This window comes from Eleutherodactylus coqui, chromosome 12 (assembly GCF_035609145.1).
Source record: "Eleutherodactylus coqui strain aEleCoq1 chromosome 12, aEleCoq1.hap1, whole genome shotgun sequence".
NCBI lineage: Eukaryota > Metazoa > Chordata > Amphibia > Anura > Eleutherodactylidae > Eleutherodactylus > Eleutherodactylus coqui.
Window position 1 is genome coordinate 102,849,613 of NC_089848.1, and position 26,785 is coordinate 102,876,397.

General features: G+C 46.5%; 1 protein-coding gene across 3 annotated transcripts in view; it reads left to right on the forward strand.

The window, feature by feature from the left end:
- Nucleotides 1–10,770: 10,770 nt before the first annotated feature.
- DYNC2I1 (dynein 2 intermediate chain 1) overlaps nucleotides 10,771–26,785 on the forward strand; it is a 72,845-nt gene continuing 56,830 nt past the window's right edge. For all 3 annotated transcript variants that reach the window (XR_010787423.1, XM_066585531.1, XM_066585532.1), the window contains exons 1-3: nucleotides 10,771–10,871; nucleotides 21,452–21,505; nucleotides 23,325–23,685. Coding sequence is in view for 2 of the 3 variants with exons in the window: in XM_066585531.1 (XP_066441628.1) it covers nucleotides 10,857–10,871; nucleotides 21,452–21,505; nucleotides 23,325–23,685 (430 nt within the window). In the remaining variant the exon portion in view is untranslated. The remainder of the gene's footprint in view (nucleotides 10,872–21,451; nucleotides 21,506–23,324; nucleotides 23,686–26,785) is intronic.

Here is a 26,785-nt window from a genome sequence, read left to right on the forward strand (position 1 = left end):
CCCCTTATAGTAATAGTGACCCCCTCATAGTAACAATGCCCCATACTGACCCCCTTCTAGTAATAGTGACCCCCTCATAGTAACAATGCCCCATACTGACCCCCTTCTAGTAATAGTGACCCCTCATAGTAACAATGTCCCATAGTGACCCTCTCATAGTAATAGTGACCCCCTCATAGTAACAATGCCCCATAGTGACCCCTTCATAGTAACAATGCCCCATAGTAACCCCCTCATAGTAACAGTGCCCCATAGTGACCCCTCATAGTAACAATGTCCCATAGTGACCCTCTCATAGTAATAGTGCCCCATAGTGACCTCCTCATAGTAATAGTGACCCCCTCATAGTAACAATGCCCCATAGTGACCCCTTCATAGTAACAATGCCCCATAGTAACCCCCTCATAGTAACAATGCCCCATAGTGACCCCTTCATAGTAACAATGCCCCATAGTAACCCCCTCATAGTAACAGTGCCCCATAGTGACCCCCTCATAGTAATAGTGCCCCATAGTGACCCCCTCATAGTAATAGTGCCCCATAGTGACCCCCTCATAGTAATAGTGCTCCATAGTGACCCCATTATAGTAATAGTGCTCCATAGTGACCCCCTCATAGTAATCATGCCCCATATTGACCCCCTCATAGTAATAGTGCCCCATATTGACCCCCTCATAGTAACAATGCCCCATAGTGACCCCCTCATAGTAACAATGCCCCATACTGACCCCCTCCTAGTAATAGTGACCCCCTCATAGTAACAATGCCTCATACTGACCCCCTTCTAGTAATAGTGACCCCCTCATAGTAACAATGCCCCAAAGTGACCCCCTCATAGTAACAATGCCCCATACTGACCCCCTCCTAGTAATAGTGACCCCCTCATAGTAACAATGCCTCATACTGACCCCCTTCTAGTAATAGTGACCCCCTCATAGTAACAATACCCCATAGTGACCCCCTCCTAGTAATAGTGACCCCGTCATAGTAACAATACCCCATAGTGACCCCCTCCTAGTAATAGTGACCCCCTCATAGTAACAATGCCCCATACTGACCCCCTTCTAGTAATAGTGACCCCCTCATAGTAACAATGCCCCATACTGACCCCCTTCTAGTAATAGTGACCCCTCATAGTAACAATGTCCCATAGTGACCCTCTCATAGTAATAGTGCTCCATAGTGACCCCATTATAGTAATAGTACTCCATAGTGACCCCCTCATAGTAATCATGCCCCATATCGACCCCCTCATAGTAACAATGCCCCATAGTGACCCCCTCATAGTAATAGTGCCCCATATTGACCCCCTCATAGTAACAATGCCCCATAGTGACCCCCTCATAGTAATAGTGCCCCAAAGTGACCCCCTCATAGTAACAATGCCCCATACTGACCCCCTCCTAGTAATAGTGACCCCCCTCATAGTAACAATGCCCCATACTGACCCCCTTCTAGTAATAGTGACCCCCTCATAGTAACAATGTCCCATACTGACGCCCTCCTAGTAATAGTGACCCCCTCATAGTAACAATGTCCCATAGTGACCCTCTCATAGTAATAGTGCCCCATAGTGACCTCCTCATAGTAATTGTGACCCCCTCATAGTAACAATGTCCCATAGTGACCCTCTCATAGTAATAGTGCCCCATAGTGACCTCCTCATAGTAATAGTGACCCCCTCATAGTAACAATGCCCCATAGTGACCCCCTCATAGTAACAATGCCCCATAGTGACCCCCTCATAGTAACAATGCCCCATAGTGACCCCTTTATAGTAACAATGCCCCATAGTGACCCCCTCATAGGAACAATGCCCCATAGTGACCCCCTCATAGTAATAGTGCCCCATAGTGACCCCCTCATAGTAATAGTGCCCCATAGTGACCCCCTCATAGTAATAGTGCCCCATAGTGACCCCCTCATAGTAACAATGCCCCATAGTGACCCCCTCATAGTAACAATGCCCCATAGTGACCCCCTCATAGTAACAGTGCCCCATAGTGACCCCCTCATAGTAATAGTGCCCCATAGTGACCCCCTCATAGTAATAGTGCCCCATAGTGACCCCCTCATAGTAATAGTGCCCCATAGTGACCCCCTCATAGTAACAGTGCCCCATAGTGACCCCCTCATAGTAATAGTGCCCCATAGTGACCCCCTCATAGTAATAGTGCCCCATAGTGACCCCCTCATAGTAAAAGTAGTTCTCCCCTTACATTAATAGTTCCCCTTAGTTCCCCTATGGCAGTCAGAGTGCTGTTTACTGCCCCCCTCACAGTAAGGGCTCCTACACACTTCTGGTCTCCATATCGCTGCTTTTTTAAAATAATGTCAGTAGGACTTTCTAACTTTAATAACGCATCGCACAAAAATCACCAGTTTATGGCAGGCAGCCGTATCCTCCAGCTGACCGCATTCTCTTTCTGGTAACTAACGGGGCTATGAATACCCCACTTACAGCAAGTGAGTGCTGTGATTGGATCATGAGCGCCGCTGGCTCAGCCAATCAGAGCAGGTGCTTGATGAACCAATCACAGCCATTCAGGGATGTAATTCACTGTATGGCTGTGGATGATCAGGCACCGTCTCTGATTGGCTGAGCCAGCGGTGCTCATGATCCAATCACAGCACTCACGCTTGCTTGAAGCGGGGTATTCAAAGCCCCGTTAGTTACTAGGAAGAGAATGCCGTCAGCGTGAAGGACCCAGACGCCGCTGGCTAGGTGAGTATTGCTGTTTTTTAAAAATCTAGTGTAGCTAGGGCTTATTTTCGGGGAAGGGCTTATATTTCAAGCCCCCAAAATCAATATAGGGCTTATTATCAGGGTAGGTCTTATTTTTGGGAAACCGCATTAGTAACAATACCCTGAAGTGACATCCTCGTTTTAAAAGTGCTGCTTAGTATGCCCCTCACAGTAATAGTGCCCATTAGTGACCCCTTGTAGTAACAGTGCCCTTATTTCCTCTCTCACAGTAAAAGTGCCCCTTTGTTACTTTATCATAGTAACAGTACCTTTTAGTAACCCTTTTATACTAATGAGTAACGCAGGCGATGAGGAAGAGCGAATCAGATTTCAGACGCCGTACGAATGCTGCTTGCGACAATGTTCTGACCAATGGGTTTACTGCAGTGTTCGGACATCTGTGGCTCTTTTCCCACAGGTAACTAAATATCTGATGCAGGCCGCCTGCACATGGCAGAGCCGGATTCCGCAACTAGATTCCTTCTGCGGAAAGCCTGCGATTCATCATGGAAATGAATTGCGAGTGGTTGCAGACGATCGCAGAAGGGATTGTTTTTCTGCGCAGATGTACGATTTTTTTCTCCGCTCGCGGGAAACTGCAGTCGGTTTTCCATAGGGAGTAACGAACTGTATTGGCTGCGGATCCGCAGTGCGGACACCGACCTCGGATTCTGCAATGCTAATCCGTTCGTGCGCGGCCGGCGACAGTTCCTGCCTGTAAACATGTTATAGTGTCTGATATGAAGCTAGTGCAGCGCTACTAGGTGAGAGAGGAAGGCTGCGAACTGCAATGAACTCCAGAGCCAAGAGCGGGCAGTCAGAGGCAGATGTTTGCTAGTTGGGCTCGTCAGCAGTTAGAGTAAGGCCGCTCTCACACATGTGCTTTTCACTGTTTTTTTTATTTATTTATTTATTTTTTTAAACTCTTTTTTATTGACAATTAGGAAGATCATACATGTACAAAATTTCGTAGTCATCGCAGGTCATGAACTCACAATATACATTTACAATGGTGATGTCATCTATAGGTGTTAACACGTTTTTTTTCTTGTACAATGGTATCAATGTATGTAGTTTCGGTCCATACTTATATCTTCCATTTTTTCTTTTTTTTTTCCTCCCACCCCCCCTCCCCGATTTCCCCCCTCCCCTAAATCCCCAACTTTTTAATATTTTGGTTTGAAAATGAAGACCTAAATATCTATAAACATTTAACTTATTTGCGGTAGATCTCATCAGCACCCAGTCCCTCCCCAGCGTCCTATCATCGAATCTCAAGGGATCCCAGTTGGTTTGTGTCCTTTTGGATGTAGTACCATGAAGTGTTGGTAAATTGGTTCATGCATTCGTATATTTCTTGAGGGTTAAGGAATTTTTCTATGCTTTTTACCGTTTTGAAGACCAATCGCGGTACAACGCTACCATTGATCTCAATGGGGCCTCGCAGACCTGCTCTGGAACGCAGCGTTTTCTAACGCCATGATTTTCGAGCGCTGCCTGCCCTATTCTGACGTGTTTTTTAACGCACCTCCTCACCCATCACAATGATGGGGTGTGTTAACGAGCGCTGTAAAACGAAGTAACCTGCATTAGAAAACAGCAATAAAAAGTAAGGCAAAACGCCGCGATTAAAAGCACTCCCATTACATGTAAGTGTTTCATATTGAAATAATTGCCTCGGTTTTCGCCAATTTCGGATTTCACTGATTGTTTTCAGACAGATTATCGACGAAAACCGAGGTATCACTACTAATTTTTAGAAAAATGTAGTTACTCTCACAAAAAAAATAAAAAATCAACAAAGCAAACACAGGACGCCCCCCTACCACCCCCTTTATGTTCCAACGCTCCCCTGCCACCCTTTTTCGTTCCACCGCCTCCTTGAGAAGTAAAAACATCCCCCAGGGGCCAATAACGCCCTTGTTGGGAACCACTGATCTCATCTATCTTTTATCTAATGTATGTATAGTCCCCATTTAGAATGCGCTCCATGATGGACACCGCTGTCCAGTGTATATCTTGTGCCGTATATGCAGACCTTGAACAGGCATGTGAGGGTGCATTACGTTGTACAAGATGTGAGCGTATTGCACATTTGGAAACCCAGATCCTGGCTCGAAATGAGCAGCTTGCAACATTGAGATCCATTAGTTAGCTGCTCACTGAGCACTCGCTGGGCTAGATGTGGGGGTGGATGATAGTTTAAGAGAGCAGAATGAGTAGGCATCCATTGGATAACGATAATCACGTGACCGGGGACCACTTACCGTGGCCCTCAGTTACTGCTCCTGAGAGCAAGGAGATTTTAAAATTCCCTGGGCCCTCCCCAGCTTCTACACTTGCAACTACCATTTTGCCGATGGGCACATGCACAGAAGCCGGGGAAAGGTTCGTGGATAAAGATCCTCACGGGGGCCTTAGGAGGCAAATTTGGAGCCCTTAGGTAAGTAATTTCATCTCCCCTCACAGACCCGATCAGTGAAGGGAAGTGAAACTTTAAAGGGGTTTTCAGTGAAATACTGTTGATGAACTATGTGCAGAAACTGTGCAAAGGTCCGTGGATAAAGATACCATTGGGGGACAAATTCGGGGACCTTAGGTAAGTAATTTCATCTCCCCTCACGGATCCAAACCATTAGGGCAGATGAAACTTTTACTCTTTATTTCACTTCTGCTTTCTTTTACGTGACCGGGGACCGCACATAACACTGCTCCCCGTGAAATCTCCAAGCTCTTTGGTAGCTGGGTGCTGGAAGATTATAAATTTCCCGGGGCTCTCCCGACTTCTGTGCATGCACCCGGAATTTTGCCAATTGCGCAAATGCTGGTAGCAGCTCCTTGAAGGACCAGATCGTCGTGGGACATCAAGGAGGCCAGAGGTGAGTAGTTTCAACTCCCCTCACGGCCTCACGGATCTGATCAGTGAAGGGAGATTTAAAAAAACTTTGATGTGATCGCCGTTTTCCATTGGATAATGGCGATTGCGTGACCGGGGGCTGCACACCACGGCCCCCACGACAACTCCAGGTAACACTTACAGTATAGGCTTTACTCTGCAGGGCCAACGTGTTTTTACGACCCTGTAAAATACAGCTCAGACAACCAGGACATGAAAACACTTATGGATGGTCACTAAGGGGTTAAACTACAGACTGGGGGAGGGCAACCACAAAGAAAGAGGGGAAGACAGTGTAGACAGTGACCTGGGACTAAGCAATGAAAATTGGGATGGAGAACTGGCAGAATAGTTAGCAAGGGATACATGTTTGTTACAAACCCATGCTGGCTCTGGTTAATTAGTCCATTAATCATCTAAGTACTTGTATACATGCTGTTTAATAATTTGTTCAAAGATCTTTCCCGGTATAGAAGTCAGGCTCACTGGCCTGTAGTTTCCTGGATCCACCTTCTTCCCTTTTTTGAAGATAGGGATAACATTTGCCCCTTTCCAATCTTCAGGGACTTCTGTTCTCCAGCAATTTTCAAAGATTACAGCAAGTGGTTCAGCAATTACCTCCACTGCTTCATTTAGTATCCTAGGATGTAATTCATCTGGACCTTGAGACTTGAATTCATTTAAGTTAGCTGTGTTCCCTCACCATCTCTCTTCTTATAGATAGCCTGCATTCTTTTATTCCCCCAATAGCACAGGGAAGATCAGTTGATGTTCCATCTACTTTCTGAGAGCAAACAGATACAAAATAGGAATTTAAAAGTTCTGCCTTCTCAACATCATTCTTAACCAATTCACCATTTTGATCTTGTAAGCATCCAATAGCATCTTTTGCTTTTGACATCCCCCTCCCCCCCAATCCTTTTTTGTTGCTTTTGGCCTCTGTTACAAGCCTGAGGGCTCCCACACACTTGTGCTTTTTAACGCTGCGATATCGCTGCGTTTTTTTAACGCGATCGTCAATGGGACTTTCTTATGTTAAAAACGCATCACAAGTTTGTGCGATGTGTTTTTAACATTAAAAGGCCCTTTACCAATCGCATTAAAAAACCGCAGCGATATCGCAGCGGTTTAAAAACGCAAGTGGGTAAGAGCCCTCAATTCATTGACAGCTTTAGCTTTTCTGACACTTGCCCTACAGTTTCTGTAGACCACATTAAATTCTTCTTCAGATATTCCTCCTGCTTTCCATTTGATAAACACATTTTTCTTTGTTTTTAACATGTGTGCAAGTTCTGTGTTCATCCATCCCGGTCTCTTTAAATGCTTCCTATTCTTCATTCTTTTAGGGATTGTTACGATTGGGCTTTGAGAATCTCATTTCGCAATAATGTCGGAGGAAAACTACGACATAATGGAAATAACGGAGACCTGGTTGCATAAAAGCTGTGCCTGGGCGATGAACACTCTGGGTTACTGACTGTTCAGAAGAGATCATAAAAACTGGAAAAGGGGAGGGGTTTGTGTTAATATAAAAGCCTGTTTAAAGCCCACATTACGGGAAGCAGAACTGCATATTTATCCTTTACATGATGAGTCTGATCCCACCTATGAATGACAGGTGTTTCTGTATCATGGGTGGGTCTCTTTTATGTCTTTGATATACCCACTGCTGGTATGCAACAATGTTATTACAAGTTTTTTTAGGAGTCTATATGGAATGGTCATTGCCATATTTTATAGCATTTTTTGCTATTTGTACATTTATACATCCATACTTTGTTTAAAAAAAATATATTTCTACTTTGCATTTTATATGGTTATTGTGATCCCACTAGAGTTGAGCGAACATACTCTGCCGAGCTTTAGCGTACTCGATGGTGCTCGTTACTCGAACGAGCATCAAGCCGTGTTCGACCACACCCCAGTTTTTGGCCCCTCCCCGCTGCGTCACAGCGCGCCATTGTCAAATTTTTGGGAGGGAGAAGGAGAGGGAGAGGGAGAGAGAGAGAAGGAAAAAAAAAACTCGAGTCTCCCATTGTAGTCAATGAGGTTAAATGTGTTGTTCCTAATTAGAGATGAGCGAGCGTACTCGGTTCGGGTGTTTTTGCACTCGAGCACCGCCTTCTCCGAGTAACTGACTACTCGGACGAAAAGATTCGGGGGCGCCGGGGTTGCAGTGGGGATGGGGGGGGGGGGGGGGAGAGAGCTCCCCCCTGTTCCCCACAGCAGTTGAGTGAGCCTGCAGCTCCTTAATTTCAGGGATCAGCGGGTATCTCCGCACATAGACCCCCACTGATCCAAACTTTTGACATTTGTTGCAGTGCAGTATACAGGATGGTCTGCAGAGGGCTACAGCCAGGCATCCTGGAACCTAAGAGCATAAACACCTGTGGGTGTGGCAGAAACAAAACATAAAAGTGTCAGTTCCTGCCACACTCACAGGGAAGTTGGCTGAGCATCCAGGGTGAGAGGCGGTGTGGAGATGCCGCATCGGGAACTAGAAGCCTGAGGTCTGGCACAGACCAGTCTTGGAAGTTTATAGCTCAGTGGAGCTGAAAGGGCTGCAAGCCTGAGGTCTGGTGTGGGTGAAGTAAAAGCCCCAAGTCTGACAGGGAGAACGACTCTAGATTCTTACCCTGGTGGGGTACAAATGGACTGTGTTTTATGCTATACTTGTGTTTGCTGTGACATTAAGTCCAGTTCACACAAGAACTCAGGAACTCAGATGGAACACAGTAAACTGCAAACTGTACTTAAGGACACACATACCACAAACACAAACGAGGGGCCCAAACGACACGCATACCTCTCACCTGAAACGTACATTCTGTTGTGTCATTCACACTGATGAACTGGCGAAACTCCGGCAGAACTTGGAAACACCGGACAAAACTCATGAACAGACATAACACACTGACTGACAAACTCCCAAAACACAACCAAGCATACCCGCACGCATAAACAGGTGTAAATAGATACGAATGTATGAGGTATTAGTTTGTATTTCGGCCAAGATACTTAAGCCTGCGAGCCCACTTCAAGGGTCCTCGTCTCACTAGTCCCTACTCTAACGAGACAACTTCAACATGAAACCTGCCTGCTTGCAGAGCAATCGTCCTGACAAGGACGGTCCCGCACTGGAACCTGGGAACCCACCCAGACGACAAACGAAACACAGCAGGATTGCACACAGCTCACATCAACATGCCAGGGATTTGCATATAACACAGTACACCATGCATCCTAAACAGGACTGTTCACACCACATATCCAACACGGACACGTAGGAATATGATACCGTTCACACTGAACAAACAGAGGAAAGCCCAGCAGCGTCTAACACAGGAGCTGGTGTATATGTGCAGCAGACTGGTGGTGATTAGCTGGCTGGAGTAATCTACACCCAGCCAGCTCAATCAACCCCATCTGTGGGGCTGCTCTGCTGGAAATCCATTCAGAGCAACAGATCCCAACAGCACACCTTAACAAACATTGAACAAAACTGACAGGCGCCAAATTAAAAAACAAGTTTCTGTACTGTTTCTACACATTCCGGACCAAGAGGTCAACGATCCAAGAGGTGAGTAACCCCGGGAGTCAATATCGGCAAATCACGGAATGCAGTACAATGAAATGAGACGGAAGCGTAGTCCAATGGAAGCCAGAGGTCAGCAGCAGTAGGTATTGGTATGCAGCACAATGGGATAAGACGGAAGCGTAGTCCAATGGAAGCCAGAGGTCAGCAGCAGTAGGTATTGGTATGCAGCACAATGGGATAAGACGGAAGCGTAGTCCAATGGAAGCCAGAGGTCAGCAGCAGTAGGTATTGGTATGCAGCACAATGGGATAAGACGGAAGCGTAGTCCAATGGAAGCCAGAGGTCAGCAGCAGTAGGTATCGGTACAATTGCAGATGAGCAGGAGGAAGAGGAGCTTGATCAAGGTGGTGGATCACGCACTGAAGGAGTGGCAGGGCTAGGTTATATAAGAAGTACAATCAGGGTCAGGAACTAGGTAACTGGGAAGTACAGAACAAGGCTAGTTTCAGCAAGGGAACTGCTCAAGTCCTGGATAGCCTAGTGGAGACAGCTGCCGACTGGATCACAAGAGGTCGTGGGTCTGATCCCTGACAAATGATACCTATTAAAAAAAAAAGTTATGAGACTGTGAATGTAGCAAAGCCAAAAAAAATGTATTATTTTTTAAAGAGTTTTTATTGTGCAAAACTGGAAAAACCTAATTATAATTTTGGTATTGCTGTAATCGTAGTGATGCGCAGAAACAAAATCACCGTGTCACTTATGCTGCATGATTAACGCTGTAAAAAAAACAACATGTAATAGAAGTTACACAATACATTAAATGTACCCAGAAATAGCACCAATAAAAACTACAGCTCGCCACGCAAAAAACAAACCCTCATGCGGTTATATCGACAGAGAAATAAAGTTATGGCTTTTACAAAGTGGAGATAAAAGTCCGCCCTAGCCGTCTGGGAATATACAAAGTGGGCCACAAAAACGCGCCCCGCACCGCACTGTTATGGAAGGCTGTCCAAAAGAAAATCTGCGTTGCCTGTAGCAGCCAATCACAGCGCAGCTTTCATTTTACCTCAGCGGTATAAGAAATGAAAGCTGCGCTGTGATTGGTTGTTATTGGCAACAATTTTCGATTTTTAATTCCGCCAGTATTTGTTGCCGGGCGCTGAAGAACGCTCATGCAGAATATCACTCCGATCGGACGCGAACTGCGGATGTGCATACGACACAAACTGATTTAGCGTTTTCCATATAAGATTGCTGCTGGCAGCGCAGCCCCCTGTAACACAGGAAATAGATCGATCATGGATCCATAGATAGGAGACAGCTACATAGCTGAGCCTTGGAACTTTATCATGTCTGCGGCTGAATTACAAGGTAGTTTCAGGGTACTGAGCCACCTGTGTGACCGCAGCCCTGCGGAGGGATCCCACCACCTTGTACTCAGACACTCCCTCAACTTGCAGCACTAGAAAGGCTATACTTAGTACGCATGCGCACTGAACACTCTCAGGCTCGTGCACGGAGCTCCGCGGTTGCCAAGTAGACGGACGCGGCCGTTGCCTTGGTGAAGCTGCCTGTGCGCATGCGCAGTGACCATAAGCCCGGGTGTCATGGCGCCGGCCCATCTTGTCAACAGAAGAGAGTGTCCTGCCTGGTAACGGAGTCACAGAACCATGCAGCCAGAGAAGGTGAAGTATAATCTGATGATATACCGTACTGTGCCCATCCTGGCAGGGTCATCCTGGGACTTGTAGTTCCACAGAAGGTCGAAAGTTGCCTGGGAGGGAGGATATTACTTAAACCAGTCAATATCAGTGGTGGTGTGTGTGTATATATATATATGCAGCAGGTTTGTGACCGTACATGTGACAACACAACTGACCGCTATGTGGGCATCGACCCGTGAAGCTGCGTTCGCACGGCGCTGATTCGCTGCAGGTTTTGTTATGGAGATCTGTGCCAAAACTCGCGGTGAAATCTGCAGCACAGCGTTGGGCAGCTCTCACACGGGCGTCTGTAGAAACGCACTTTACAGCGGTTTCCAATGGCGATCTCATTGCAGGGGGCCCTACGGGATCCAGATCGGTCGGGGGATTTAAATGCTGCTGTCAGAATTGGCGGCATTGAAAGGGTTAACAAATCAGCGGGCCGTTTATAAGGGCTCATTCACACGGGCGTATTTTCGCTCTCCGTTGATGTGCATCGGGGTATTCAGACCTGCGCTGTACACGTCTGTACTTTACACGCACGGAAAGATTAGCAGCGTGTATTATGCCCGCATTACGGACAGAAATTGCCATTAAAGTCCATGGGACCGCGTGAATACGCAGCGACTGCTTGTGATCCGTGTAATCATGGCGGATTGACGCAGGAGGAATCGGTGGGACCTTCTTGTGTTTTTTTTTCGCACATGAAAAACCCAGTGGGAAAAAAAAACAAAGTCCAAATCCGCCGTGAATACGCGCCGCGCCGGTCTGTTGAAAAGCCGCTTATTTCACTGCCTCCGCCGGTGTGGATGAGCCCCAGAAGTAAGGACCCCCCAACAGGACTGCGGCGCTCTCTGCCCTGTGATGGGGCTTGTCCCGCCTCTCTAGCACCGAGCGTCCAACCTCGTCGAGCGCCACATAAAATCTCGTGGCGACTAAAATCAAACGCGCTCGTCATCTACATGTATATTGTAGGATGTCTAATCAGCTGATGGTCGGGGGGCATCGGACTTCAGGGACCCTCATTGATTCTGAGCTCTGTGTCCCCTTCTATGTTTTCCCTGCACAGTCGCACCCTGGAAAACAAGCCCCTCCTTCTATAGGCCTCTTTCACACGGGCGATATCGCTGCCTCGCGGCGATATCGTGATTTTGTGGTGCTGTAAAGTTACTTTGTAGCATTCTTTTTATGGGATTTCCTGGGGGGGAGGGAGGGGTTGAAATATAGGACCTACCCCAAAAATTAGCTCTAGCTGCATTAGGAAAGTAAAAACAATCCATCATCTAACAGGCGCTGTCCGCTCCGCCGCACCTCTCCTCCGGCAGTTCCGTGGCTCTTGTTTCCCGCCTCTGGGAAGGGCTGGCTCTGATTCGCTGAGCATTGGGGCTCGAGAACCAATCAGAGCCAGCGCTTCCCGGAGGCGGGATTCTTGAACCCCCTGATCGGGAGGCGCTGGCTGAAGACTACAAACAAGTGTAGCGGAGCTGTGGAGGAGAAGTGCGGCGGAGCGGACCGCGCCTGTTAGGTGGTGGATTGTTTGTATTTTATTATATTTTTGTTAGTTCTGCCAGGCCTTATTTTAGGGACAAACAGCAGGACTTCCTACTGTAAAAGTTGCATCGCACCGCACGAAAACCATGATTTTGTGCGACGTGTTGCAACACAAAGGAAGGCTCAATCAGGAAACTTGGGCTACAAAACATCGCAGATGGCGGTTGTATGGAGCGCGCTGCGATTTGTTTTCTCACAATGTAGCAGCCTACAAAAAGTTGTGAAGGAACCCGTGGGAAAACCTGGGCTTCACAGACATGCGATTTGTAGCGCCGCCGCATCGCGAGGAAATCGTGCAATTTTTGTCGTCCGCGTGAAAGCAGCCATAACGGTATACGAATGATTGCGAGTTGCGTCCAAGATTCTTGCGCCAGACAGCACACGGACGCCTCATCCACGTGCGGTCAGATGTGTGGGACACGTTATTTGGCCTAATATTGGGAATCGGACAGGAACAGGACATGCTGCCATTTTGGTAACTCGGACTGTTGGGCTGAATGAACAGTCGCTGGTATGAATGAATCCATTCACATTAATGGGCTCTCATTCAGTGCGAATTCAGACCGAACATCGTACAGAAAGATCGTCCGTGTGCCAAGTAGGTCCTAAGGAGGAAATAATGCCTTAAAGGGAAGGTGTATCCTCAGCTGCGGGCGCTACCGTATAGTGATAACACGCTGATGTCACTTAGGTCTCATGTCCGCGGCCGTATTGGTGAGACCGTCGTTCGTAAATGGTGGCAGAGGCCACGTATGGCTGCGACTGTACTGTGAATGCCGCGTCTCCCACGCACGTGGACATGCCCGGTATGACTGTTTTTGAAATGCCCTTCTGTTTCCTAGCGTAGTTGCGTATGAATTGCCGTCCATACGAATGTATTGCGTATGCACAGCGTTGCGTACGCTGCCTATACAAGTGTATGGGGCTCACGCCGCGTGGTATGTGGGGAAATAGAGCATGCTGCCATCTATATCTCGTGCGTATCTACACACACATGTGCATGGATCCCTGATAGTCCATTGACTCCATATCACGCGGTCGTGCATCGCATATGTAATACGCAGTGAAAGAACGCCCTTGAGCCCTTATACTGATCGCTACAGGAGTTTTGAAGACTTGCGTTTCAAGGTTTGCAGCACGGGCGCAGAGGAGTCCAATGAGGCTCGATAATATTCATATAGGCTCCTCCTCCCTCTGGCAATGACTAAAAGCTTCTGCCGTATTTCTCCACCACAATGATGCGGAGTTGCCTTGTCTCAATACCCCATGTTTGAGGAGAATAACCTTCTGCGCCGCGGGAACAAAGAATCGGAAAGTCAGCGTACCCAATCCTTCTGTCCTCTGATGTTTGGGTGTTCGGGCACTTTTCTCCCAATGTATATAACCAGCATACGCCCTTTCCCATATATTTTCCAAACCGATGCGAAAAATCGCAAGCTTTACTTTTTATGTGTTCGCATCTTGTACAAGTGTTAGAAGAAATTCTATTTTTGACCCCCGAGGTACAACTCTCCAGCCAATAAGTGCTGTTTTTTTGAGCAATTGCATTTAAAATCTATGAAAAACTTTGTGGGTGAAAAGCCACACATTCGCACATATCTTACAAAGTTCCTGCAGAAAAAAATAACGCACTTATCTGTTTTTGCACTGAGATTTCTTTCTTGTGCATTTAGAAAGCCCCATACTTGGTTTGCAGGTTCTCCTACATTCAGGTTTGTAACTCTGGGGTGTTCTAGGCACTGATCAGCTGATCTCTCTCATCAGTGTACAGAAGCTCAGCTCCTCCTCCCTTCTTTTCCCTTAGAGGCTGTGTAGCATAACCACACCCACTCAATACTACACAGCTATCTTCTCTCTTAGTAGGCAATAATAGCATAAAATTCACCAACAGGGAATTACAGCCCTCTGTAATAGTAGCTTTCTCTGCTCACTGACCTCCTAATCTCTTTCACCATCATCCTTCGACACTGTCATACAGCCCGCTGTAATAGTGGAGAGACTGCAGGGATTGCACCTTCACAGCAGGGAGCAGAGTAGGGAAGGAGTTGTCAGTTAAGGCCGCTTTCACATGGGCTACAAAATCGCGGGATTTTTTTGTGATGCGACAGGCTACAAATGGCTTGTATGTGAAGCCCATGATTTCCAATGCAATGTTTTGTGGGCTGCAACATTGCAAGAATACAAAATGATGGCGTGCTCTATAGAGCCGCGATTTGCGATGTTTTGTAGCCCCATGGAGCCTCCTTGTTTATCGCGTTGCATCGCATAGCACAAACTTTTTGTGCGATGCGATGTTAAGATTAGAAAGTCCTGTTCACTTTCTACTGATAAAATCCTGCAGTTTTTATCGCAGGTAGCACAAGAAAAAGCATCGCTGACGCTACAAAATTGCGTGTATGAAGCTGCGACATTGCAGCGATTTAGTAGCGCCGATATTGCTGTCGCCTGTGTGAAAGAGGCCTCCGTCCAGTCAATAGGACTTTCTAATGTTAAAAATGCATCGCATGAAAATCACAAGTTCCTGCTTTGTGATGCGATAAAAAGGAGGCTCCATAGGGAAACATGGGAGATAAATAAAAACCGCACACATCGCAGAAAGATAGGGCATGCCGCTATTTCTTGGCTCTCGCAAAATGGCAAGAGTGAAAACATCGCTAATAGGAAGGAAACCGTTGTAAATCATTGGCTTCATAATTCGTTTTTTTTTTTTAAATGACTCTCGCGTCATGCGAAAATCGGTCTATTTTTTTTTCTCACCCGGGTGAAACCACGCTTACTCCGAGTAACACAATCTGCTAAGGTTTCAGTCCTCGTGTCCGCAGCCTTGGAGAACAATACAATCATAGAAATCAATTAGACATTTTTAATGAAAACCAATTGCAAAAAACACATTTATTAAAGCGGAGTGTGCCGGTAGCAGATCCTTAAACTGAAGATTTCTATCTACGTATAAGTCTTCCAAGAGCAAATCCCAGGGTGTCTGGAAGGAGATTATGTGGCGCATTAGAGAAGGAGGCAACTGGAGCAGCTTATCCTGCCGCTGGCAGATGGCCGCGGAGAGGCGGCTTCCCATCCTATCTGCTGTATATGGGGTTAGGGCTGTCTACTGGGGTTAGGGCGGTGCGCAGGTCAAGATTGCTACCAAAATTTGCATATATATACACTACCGTTCAAAAGTTTGGGGTCACCCAAACAATTTTGTGTTTTCCATGAAAAGTCACACTTATTCACCACCATGCGTTGTGAAATGAATAGAAAATAGAGTCAAGACATTGACAAGGTTAGAAATAGTGATTTGTATTTGAAATAACATTGTTTTTACATCAAACTTTGCTTTCGTCAAAGAATCCTCCTTTTGCAGCAATTACAGCATTGCACACCTTTGACATTCTAGCTGTTAATTTGTTGAGGTAAGCTTGTGAAATTGCACCCCACGCTTCTAGAAGCATCTCCCACAAGTTGGATTGGTTGGATGGGCACTTCTGGCGTACCATACGGTCAAGCTGCTCCCACAACAGCTCAATGGGGTTCAGATCTGGTGACTGCGCTGGCCACTCCATTACCGATAGAATACCAGCTGCCTGCTTCTGCTGTAAATAGTTCTTGCACAATTTGGAGGTGTGTTTAGGGTCATTGTCCTGTTGTAGGATGAAATTGGTTCCAATCAAGCGCTGTCCACTGGGTATGGCATGGCGTTGCAAAATGGAGTGATAGCCTTCCTTATTCAGAATCCCTTTTACCCTGTACAAATCTCCCACCTTACCAGCACCAAAGCAACCCCAGACCATCACATTATATCCTCCACCATGCTTAACAGATGGCGTCAGGCATTCTTCCAGCATCTTTTCATTTGTTCTGCGTCTCACAAACGTTCTTCTTTGTGATCCAAACACCTCAAACTTGGATTCATCCGTCCACAACACTTTTTTCCAGTCTTCCTCTGTCAAATGTCTGTGTTCTTTTGCCCATCTTAATCTTTTTCTTTTATTGGCCAGTCTCAGATATGGCTTTTTCTTTGCCACTCTGCCCTGAAGCCCAAAATCCCGCAGCCGCCTCTTCACTGTAGATGTTGACACTGGTGTTTTGCGGGTACTATTTAATGAAGATGCCAGTTGGGTACCTGTGAGGCGTCTGTTTCTCAAACTAGAGACTCTAATGTGCTTATCTTCTTGCTTAGTTGTGCAACGCGGCCTCCCACTTCTTTTTCTACTCTGGTTAGAGCCTGTTTGTGCTGTCCTCTGAAGGGAGTAGTACACACCGTTGTAGGAAATCTTCAATTTCTTAGCAATTTCTCGCATGGAATAGCCTTCATTTCTAAGAACAAGAATAGACTGTCGAGTTTCAGATGAAAGTTCTCTTTTTCTGGCCATTTTGAGCGTTTAATTGACCCCACAAATGTGATGCTCCAGAAACTCAATCTGCTCACAGGAAGGTCAGTTTTGTAGCTTCTGTAACGAGCTAGACTGTTTTCAGATGTGTGAACATGATTGCACAAGGGTTTTCTAATCATCAATTAGCCTTCTGAGCCAATGAGCAAACACATTGTACCATTAGAACACTGGAGTGATAGTTGCTGGAAATGGGCATCTATTCACCTTTGTAGATATTGCACAAAAAAACAGGCATTTGCAGCTAGAATAGTCATTTACCACATTAGCAATGTATAGAGTGCATTTGTTTAAAGTTAGGACTAGTTTAAAGTTATCTTCATTGAAAAGTACAGTGCTTTTCCTTCAAAAATAAGGACATTTCAATGTGACCCCAAACTTTTGAACGGTAGTGTGTATGTGTGTATGTATATGTATATGTGTGTATATATATATATATATATATATATATATATATATATATATATATATATACAATGACTGGTTTTGATCTTATATGACTGGTTTTCTGGATTTATCACCAGTTTTCCTCAATGCAGGCCCTGTCTTTAATTCCTAGTTCTCTCTGAGCTGGTGGGTGTAGACTGCTGCTATGATGTTTTCTACACACTGCACACAGAGAAGATAGATTCTTCTACCTAAGGGCTCTTTTACACGGAACAATTGTCATTCAAATAATCATTGAATCATGCAAAAATGACAACATGACCAACAATTGAATGCTAATTCATTCATTCATGTTATGCAGGCAGAAAAATCACTGTTTGTCATTGACCATTTAAAGGGGATTGATCGCAAACCATTTTCAGGCATTTCCAGACCCCCCTGACAGACCAACGATAGACTGAATGAGCTGAGCAAGAAATTGATGAAAAATGTAAACACTTTTTTTCTGCATGTGTAGATGAAAGCAAATTACTTGTTTGCTCACCCCAACGACAAATTGCTCCATGTCAAAGGAGCCTAACACTCTCTGTAGCACACACAAACACATAACAGCGTTATGGAGGCCACTTTACATCTGTACTGAGCAGTGTAGATGTGATTTCAGTAGCTAGGAGACAGTACAAGGCAGAGAGGAAGGACTTGGGGTGGATGATGATCCACCAGAATATGGACAAAATGTCCAGAGTAGTGTGGAAATTTTGGGCCTCTACATACTGATTTAGGTTGGAGTAGAACCCCGTAAATTGTTGAGAAGGGGGATCGGGAATGATAACACCCTGGAAAGATAGACTGTGTATCCCCTGACCTAAAGTCTCAGCCCTTGAAGGCGACCGTAGAATCTTGGAGCAGAAGAAGCGATTGGGAAGTTGAGTGGAGAATTCTATAGCATAGCCCAAAGAAACGACTTTCTAGAATTGGCGTCTAGGGCTCCCTGAACTGGGAAAGTTGTCGCCCAACCCTAGATGGTAGGTACCTTCTACCATCAGGCGAAGAATTTAGTAGAGGGTGACTTTGAGAGCTGTGGTCATGGACACCAGGAGATTTTGGGCTTGGAAGAGGGCCCCGCTTTAGATCTTGTAATGCTCTTTCACTATCCAAGGCCCGGGGACTGGGGGACGAAAGGAACGAAACTGAGATAATTTCCTCAGTAACTTTCGCCCGCCTAGGACTATTCTGTGGTAGGTGGGAACTTTTTTCCCTCGTTGGCATCAGAGAGGATTTCATCCAGTTTGGCAGCTGCAAACCCTTGTTCCCACACAGCGGAGATTTGCCAAAGACCCCTTAGAGGATGCATCAGCGTCCTATGATATTAGTCACAATGTGGCGTATAGAAACTAGAGCCACCGAAGTACGAGCTAAGAGCTCAGCTGTGTCCAGGGAAGCTTCACAAATGAACTTCCCTGCCCAGCTTATCTGATGCACCATATCTGCCCATTCATAGATACCTCTGCGCGGTTGCTTGGTGCGTTCAGCAGTAGCTTTGCTGACTCAGGTTGAGGTGAAAACTGGCCTAAGAGCCGAGTCCGCTGCCTCAAAAGAGGTTTTGGCTATTGTTCCAATCTTCCTGTCCCACACATCCCTAAAAGATGAAGTGTCCACTATAGGAAGTGTGGTATGTTCTGCCAACCGGGATCCACTACCAGTGAAACTGACCGTTTTTTCACTAATTCCTCTGGAAAGGGATACATAAGGTCTAAGGGTTTCATCACAGTGAAGCGTTTATTTGGAAAATTCCATTCCCTGGCTAACACATCACCAAAGTCTTCATGCAGAAGAAAAGTCTACCGAAAACGGCTTGGGCGTTTGAAGGGAAAAGCCACCACATACGTAGTCGTGTCTGATCCGATACCTGCAGGATATTTGCTATAGTGGCTATTAAGATATCAACCATAGTGGAGAGTTTGGAGTCGTGCTGCTCCTCCAGATCGGAATTAGAGGGGGCATCAGACAGACTGCTGTGTCTGGAGTAAAATTCTGAGCGCACTTTTGGAGGCGCTGAATGGGAGGACCATTGTGGGAGACCCAGATGACCATCTTGAGCGGGAAGAAGCCCTGTAATATGGAGTTGCCTCCGTCAGATACATCCTGAAAGGGTGTACTAGACATCTGGTCTAACTTATCCGGAATTGCCATAGACACCTGAGTTATGCATGAAACCGCCAGTGACAGGGAGGGTGTCCATTCCAGCTTGGCAGTCTAAGAGGGTGGAACAAGAGAAGTGCCAGTAGTCGGCTCTACGTCCATCTGCTGTGACGGGATACAGTTGGGGCAAAAGGGTTCTAACTGTCCACATGCAAACTTCGTCTTGCAGTGGGAGCATGCATGAAATATGGCTTTGGCCGAACCCTGTCTGGAGTCTTCTGCTCTGGTGTCAGACATGGCACTAAAACAGATGCCTTGGACTCTTAACCAAACACTGAAGTGCACTACAACTGCAAGCAAGAGGGGTTAACAAACGGGGAAGCTAGCTACCAGGCAGAGCTTACCTGAGCCGGAGCTCAGTATCACTCTGTGGATCGGTAGAAAACTGCCGGACAGATGCTGACTGTGAGTGAATCTGATTAGGCTTGCGTCCTCCGTCATGGAACTGCAAGTCCCAGCAAAATCCACACTGAGAGCAGGGTACAAGAGATGGGCTCTCTGCAGGAAGGAGCAGTAGGGAGCCTTGCTAATAAAAACACGCGCTGAGAAGTGATAGGAGGGGAAGCAGAGCCCTCCCTCAGAGCACCAAATGACAGCCCTGCCCTGTGGGAGTAACCTAAACAGGCCTCAATACTGGGCCTAGATTTTTAATCTGACCGGTATCCCTCCGGCACATAACTCATCGCTGCCCTCTGCAAAAAGATTCTTACCTCAGGGTCGAGTCTTTTTTTCTTTTTTAAATACCCCTTTTCACCCGTTAAAACACTCCAGCATTGTTTCCCCTCATGTTTGCCTGCCTTTTAATGGTCAATAGAGTGCTCTGATGGGAAAGAGAGGGAACACTATTTCTGGCGGGCTACTTACAAGTTAAGGCTTAAAGGGGTTGTCCCGAGGCAGCAAGTGGGTCTATACACTTCTGCATGGCCATAATAATGCACTTTGTAATGTACATTGTGCATTAATTATGAGCCATACAGAAGTTATAAAAAGTTTTATACTTACCTGCTCCGTTGCTGGCGTCCTCGTCTCCATGGTGCCGACTAATTTTCGCCCTCCGATGGCCAAATTAGCCGCGCTTGCGCAGTCCGGGTCTTCTCCTCTTCTCTATGGGGCTCCGTGTAGCTCCGTGTAGCTCCGCCCTGTCACGTGCCGATTCCAGCCAATCAGGAGGCTGGAATCGGCAATGGACCGCACAGAAGCCCTGCGGTCCATGAAGACAGAGGATCCCGGCGGCCATCTTCAGCAGGTGAGTATGAAGACGCCGGACCGCCGGGATTCAGGTAAGCGCTGTGCGGGTGGTTTTTTTAACCCCTGCATCGGGGTTGTCTCGCGCCGAACGGGGGGGGGGGGTTTAAAAAAAAAAAAACCCGTTTCGGCGCGGGACATCTCCTTTAAACGTGCCTCCTTTTCTTCAGAGATTGGGGCAGTCAACAGAACGATTACCTTTGCTCTGCACACGCCCGCCTCGCTGAGGTAACAGAGAGAGTCCTGCCTCCCTGTTATTCCCCAAGCCTAAAACAGTGCCTGAGGACTAGCGAGAAAATAGGTCTGCCTCCTACAGACACTAAGCTAAAACAGATTTGCTTGGTGCCTGCAGTGGGAATATATTGCCAAGTGGGAAGAGCTAACACTTTTTCTTTTTTTCTGCGTAGTGTCTACCTCCTAGTGGCAGTAGCTATACTCACAGTCATCCAGCTGTGTTCACCAATGATAATTTATTGCTCATTAGCAGCAGCCACGTCTTTGTAAGTCTCTCTTCCTCTGTAGCTCCCCTCAACTCTCCATAGACTTCTATAGGCAGCATAAGACAGCACCTCCCCCATTTCCTGTGTGTTACTAGAGTCAGGACTTCACATGACAACAGGCAGTGGACAGCGAGCTAGAAACAAGGGAGACCCCTAGTGGCCAACACTGCAGAGGGATTTTTCAGCACAAAAACCTCATTTTAGATACATAAAGTGATTTGTACTTTTGCTCGTTATCTCGGAGTGCAGGGACCATTTAATTAACTGTTGTTTTTTCTATATTTTGTAGTATAAATCCAAGGAAGATACCTGGAAGACGGAGGAGCTCAGGAAACACCTGAAGGTGACGGATTGCTTTCCTTTACTGTGTAATATTGGGATCATTCCTGCTAATGTTCGCTCTGATCCGCCGCTGGTTATTTCCTTCCTTCATGACTCCTGCATTGACAATCTAAACCCAGCGGCTCCCGGTGAAGCGGAGCGTTCTCAGCAGGGTTGGTGTGATTTACCGTAACCTAGGAGACAGCAGAGAACTAAATATTCCTTCTAATGTCATACGCAGTCAGAGATGGGAATGATTTCATGCCGCAAGCCACAAGATCACCAATCTATTAGTCTGCTGTCTGGCAGGTTGCATATAGCCAAACCCCCCCCACGTGTGGCGACCGGGAGTCTGAAACGGCCGTCTGCAGCCTAAATATCATCGCCATAAACCCCCATAGATCTCCAGAAGAAATCCTTGACATTAGGGGTGCCCAATGTGTCCCCGTCCGAGGGCCGCAGTGGTTTACTGAGCCACTCCCAAGGGTCGCAGCAACACTTAACTGGGTAGAACGCTGAAATTACACGGCAAGTTCTGTTCGAATGTGAGATGGACGCAACTCGCCTGTGAAAAGAAAGAACCCGTTCATTTAGTGGGCTAATACACACGAGTGATTTTTTTTTCTCTCGGACTGATAGTCCAAGATAGAAAAATGGCAGCATGTCCGATTTTTGGGAGATTCTCAGGGAGGAAAAGAGCGCCAAAATTGTATCACTGAATCGGCCATTCTTTTCTGTGGTAGTGTGAAAGAACAGCGCACCGCCATTGTATGACATGCGAGTGCGATCCGTTTGTAAAGCATTTCACTGTTACAACCACATGGGATTGATTTTTTTTTTTTTTTTTTTTAAACAAACGTGAAAATCTGATGCAGTTTGTGCGCGTTTTTTTTTTTTTTTTTTTTTTTTTTAGCAAAACCACATTGCAAATGCAGGAAAATCGTGCATAAAACTGACAGTTTTTCCCTGAGCTGCCTCGCTCTCACCCTTGTAAATACAGCCCAACCATGTAAAACCTTTATAGCATATGTCTTGTAAATGTCTGATAGAGACGGTTTTCACACGGCCAAGAAAATCGTGCGAAATTTGTGCGAGACGCACGAATATGAATGGGGCCCATATACATGAGCGATTTAATTTTTCTTTTTCTCCTGCATCACATCACAGTGCAATGTGGGAAACAAATCAGCCATTGTTGTCAACGGGGTCGGCGGCAGCATCACACCTCATGCTAGGTGAACACGGCGCGATGCAAGGTTTCCCCATTGGAAACAATGGGAGACACTCCGCGATCCTCCGCCACGGCTGATTGCTACTTCCCCAAAGTGATGCAAGGTGGTTTTGAGATAAAACCGCCTCGCATCTGCAGGGCAATTGCATGTTGGCAAGCGCAATACAAAGTGAAGTTAGCCAGATGCAAGTTCCTCTTCCAGGATTCCCCCCTATCTGAAGACTAGGGGTCCCCTTCTTCCTCTAACAGCACTCTAGAGAGGAGGAGGTAATGCATGTGGCTCTCTGCATTGTAGATTATAGTCAGCTGTTACTACAACACCTATAAGCCTCATCCATAGACGCCACCGTTAACTCATATACATCTTTCTGGAGTACCGAACAGGGGTCTACGGACCCCATTCTCTTGATATATGGGGGGGGGGGGGTTAGCGCAGTGTCAGTATTCGCCTGTCCCACTCCTGAGCTGTGTGCTACTCCTCGGGAATGGCAGATCATGTTCAGTGACTGCTCGCCCGTTGATACCCCTTCTTTTCCTGCCGCTAGGCTCCGCTGACTTTTACTCACCGTATTGTATTTGCTTTTGGCTTCATTTTGCACTCTTGATTCAGGTTATACAATCTGACAGCGCTAACGACCGGAGACATAAGGAAAGAAGACATCACAGAGAGGAAGACCGAGACGTCCGTGCACAACGCAGACACAAGCCGGATGAGAAGGTCGAAGAAAGGGAGCGTCCAAAGAATCCAGACAGAAACAGACATGTAGACAGAGAGAGGGGCGATAGTCAAGAGCCCCGTAAAGAGAAGGAGAAAGCGAGAGAAGGAGACAAGGACAGCCATCATGCTTCGGAGAGGCAGAGAACCAAGGACAGAGAGAAGATGGAGAGAATGGACAGGGGGGAGAAACCAAGGAAGGAATCTAGAACATCTGACTTGAGTAGAGAGGAAAGGAAGCTGAGAGACAGTCAGGGTAAGTGACAGTATTGGACTCGCTCAAAAAAAGTTATGCAGTGCTCTTAGTTTGACTATAGGGTGGAGCAAATCCGAGCTGTTTAACGGCAACCAGCAGAAGTTTGAATACAGCTCTGGTGTTACTGGAGTATAAGGGCCCTTTTACATGGGGCAATTGTTGGGCGCTTAAAGGGGTTCTGTCATTAAAAATAAATAAATCAAGACTTGCCAATTCCTCGCCAGGTAGTCTACTTGCCGCACCTTGTCCCCGCCGATCTTCCCCTGTCTCCTGCAGTCCCCCCGGGTCACCTCATGAAGCATCCATTAGCTGCAGTCTTCTTCCTGCAGGTCAACGTACGCTATGTCACTAGTAACGTCGTATTCACTGTCTAGCAGGAAGTGCTGGATGCAATGTCGGGCCAATGTTGAGACTGCGCGTGCGTGCAGTCTAGTCGCGAGAGTTCCTACACTAAGGCCATGAGACAGCGGGCATGTGCAGTCTCGGCACTAGCCCGACATACCATCCCACACTTCCCGCTAGACAATGAACGCTATGACATAGCCTACACTGACCTGCCGCAAGATGCCTGCAGCTGCATGGCAGAAGAAGAAAAATCCAGTTAGCTTGTGGTGAGGTGACCTGGGGACTGCAGGAGCCAGGAGGAGATCAATAAGTTGGCTGCCTGGGGAGGAATAGGTACATATGGATTTATTTATTTATTATTTTTTTTAATGACAGAACTCCTTTAAGCACTTGACAGTCGTCCCGGCGATTATTGTTCCTGTTTGGGCGTGCCGTAACATTGCTATTCAACTGTTTGTGGTGGAAAATGATGCTTGGATCTTGACTTCCTCTGTAAGAACCGGCAAGAGTCGCCCATCATATTTAGATGGTACTTCCCTTAGGGTGGCTCCAGACAAGTGTGTTTTTGTGCGTGCATACACGCGCACAAAAACACGCGTCTATTACAAGCAACGCATTCCTTATGGTGTGTTCACATGTCCATGTTTTACAGGTTCGTGCCTGTAAAGATAGGACGTGCGTGCACCACAGGGAATGCACGCATTGTCTTCAATGGAGCTACGGCTGCTGCCGGGGGCTCCATTGAAGGCAATGGTCTGCCGGCACCCCGTAATTGTTTTTCAGGGAAGGGCTTTAAATATAAGCCCTTCCCTGAAAAACAACAATTTTAGTTTAGAAGAAAAAAACTTACCTGTCCGCGACTGCCGTGTCCCCGTGGCGATGAAAAACACATCTGCCATATGCGGCAGATGTTTCCTTCATCCCTGCATGGAAAAAGAATTCCCTGCTGCACCTGCCACATCTGTGACAGATGCAGCAAAGGAATTCTTCATCCCTGCAGGGAATAAAGAATTCCCTACCACAGCTGTCACAGATGACAGCTGCAGTAGTGGATCAAGATGCTGCCACCTTGTAATTGTTTTTCAGGGAAGGGCTTTTAATATAAGCCCTTCCTGAAAAAACGAAAAAAAAAGGTGATAAAAATTTAAAAAACTTTATACTTCCCTTTCTTCAACTGACGGTGCTCAGCCATGTCCAGACAGCTCTTCTCCTGCATTGCGAGGAGTATTTTTTTTGTTCTTGATTTAAAAAACATTTCAATGAGCCTGTCTGTCTATGTTCTTTTTTGCATGCCCAAATATGCAGTGTATTTGTGCACTTAAAAACACGCCAGTGCAGGCGAAAATAACACGGGCGAAAGCGATGACTTAAATGCGCTTACGTCCATGGGAATGAGCCCCAGTAGTAAGTGACCCCCACATTGGCTTCAGTAGTAATAGTGATCCCATAGTGTCCCCAGTAGTAACAGTGTCCCTTACAGTGGCCCCAGTAGTAATAGTGTCCCCCACAGTGGCCTCAGTAGTGATAGGGACCCCTATAGTGGCCCCAGTGTTCCTATATTAGCCCAAGTAGTAATAAGGACCACCATAGTAGTCCCAGGGATGCTGTGCAGCCAGAGGCCAATAGTAACCCTCCTATGGGATCAGGAATGGGTAATCTGGTGTCATGAGGCACGGGTTTTATTGCAAAAGGTATATCTGGATACAGAATGTTCAGAAACCGTTGGTATTTGTCATGCAGAAATACTAGTCAGTATAGCGGTCTCTTTGTTCTCGCCATACCATCAGAATGGCAAATGGCTTCTACTCTTGCCTTTCAGCCTCTGTGTGAGATAAGTGTTACATGACACACAGATGATGTGCGGTGTCACTTCTTATCTAGGCCACCAAACTTTATTTCGTAATACTTGTGATAGGCCCACTTCGCCAAGGATGTTCTTTTCCTCCGCTGTGTCTTTGTTGTGAACTGTCCGCAGACCTATCAGAAATTGTCTGGGTTGTTCAGGCATCCTCGCCGCTAAGCCATATTGTTATTAAATGTAGAAAAATAGTCCCAGTCTAATGAATGACCTGTAAGACCAGTTCATTAATTACAACTTACTGGTGGATGATCTGCAGCGTTTCCGCCATGTGGAGACATACCCTATATGTTACATAAACCTACCCTTATAGTGTTCAGTCAGCATGTGGTCTGTAACAGTGATTGTGAAATAGTTGCGCAATCACTTTTGTTATTCTTTTTATTAGGCAAGGTTAATGGTGAGCCGACTGGATTAATTGTAGAGGCAGATTTCCAAAATATACATTACAATGGCAATTGGATTACATTATTCCCCATAACTGGAAAACCTTACATGGCAGAAAAAAACGGATATCCTATTTGAGTTCAGCGCACTAACGTTACTATGAGCCACCTATCTGCTTATAGTCCACTCCATATACAGTCGTTGCCAGCTGTGATATACAGATAGCCCCCGTCCGCAGGAGCCCTTTGGGATCTTTGAGATTCTATTTGTATATAGAAACGCAAAATTTGATTTCTTTGCCAAGTTGTGGGGCGCTGCACCACGCTACAGCGTCCTCATGGAGTGGCCAGCTCCACCTCAGCAATAGGCCAACTCTGGAGACAGGATCAATCAACGAGAAGGAAGCTTTACTTCCCGCCTGCCCATGTGAGGAAGCTTTTTTCTTCACCGCCGTGGCTCTGCTAATTGTTCTATCCACCACCACCAGGCAAGCGAGAAGGTCCAGTGAGT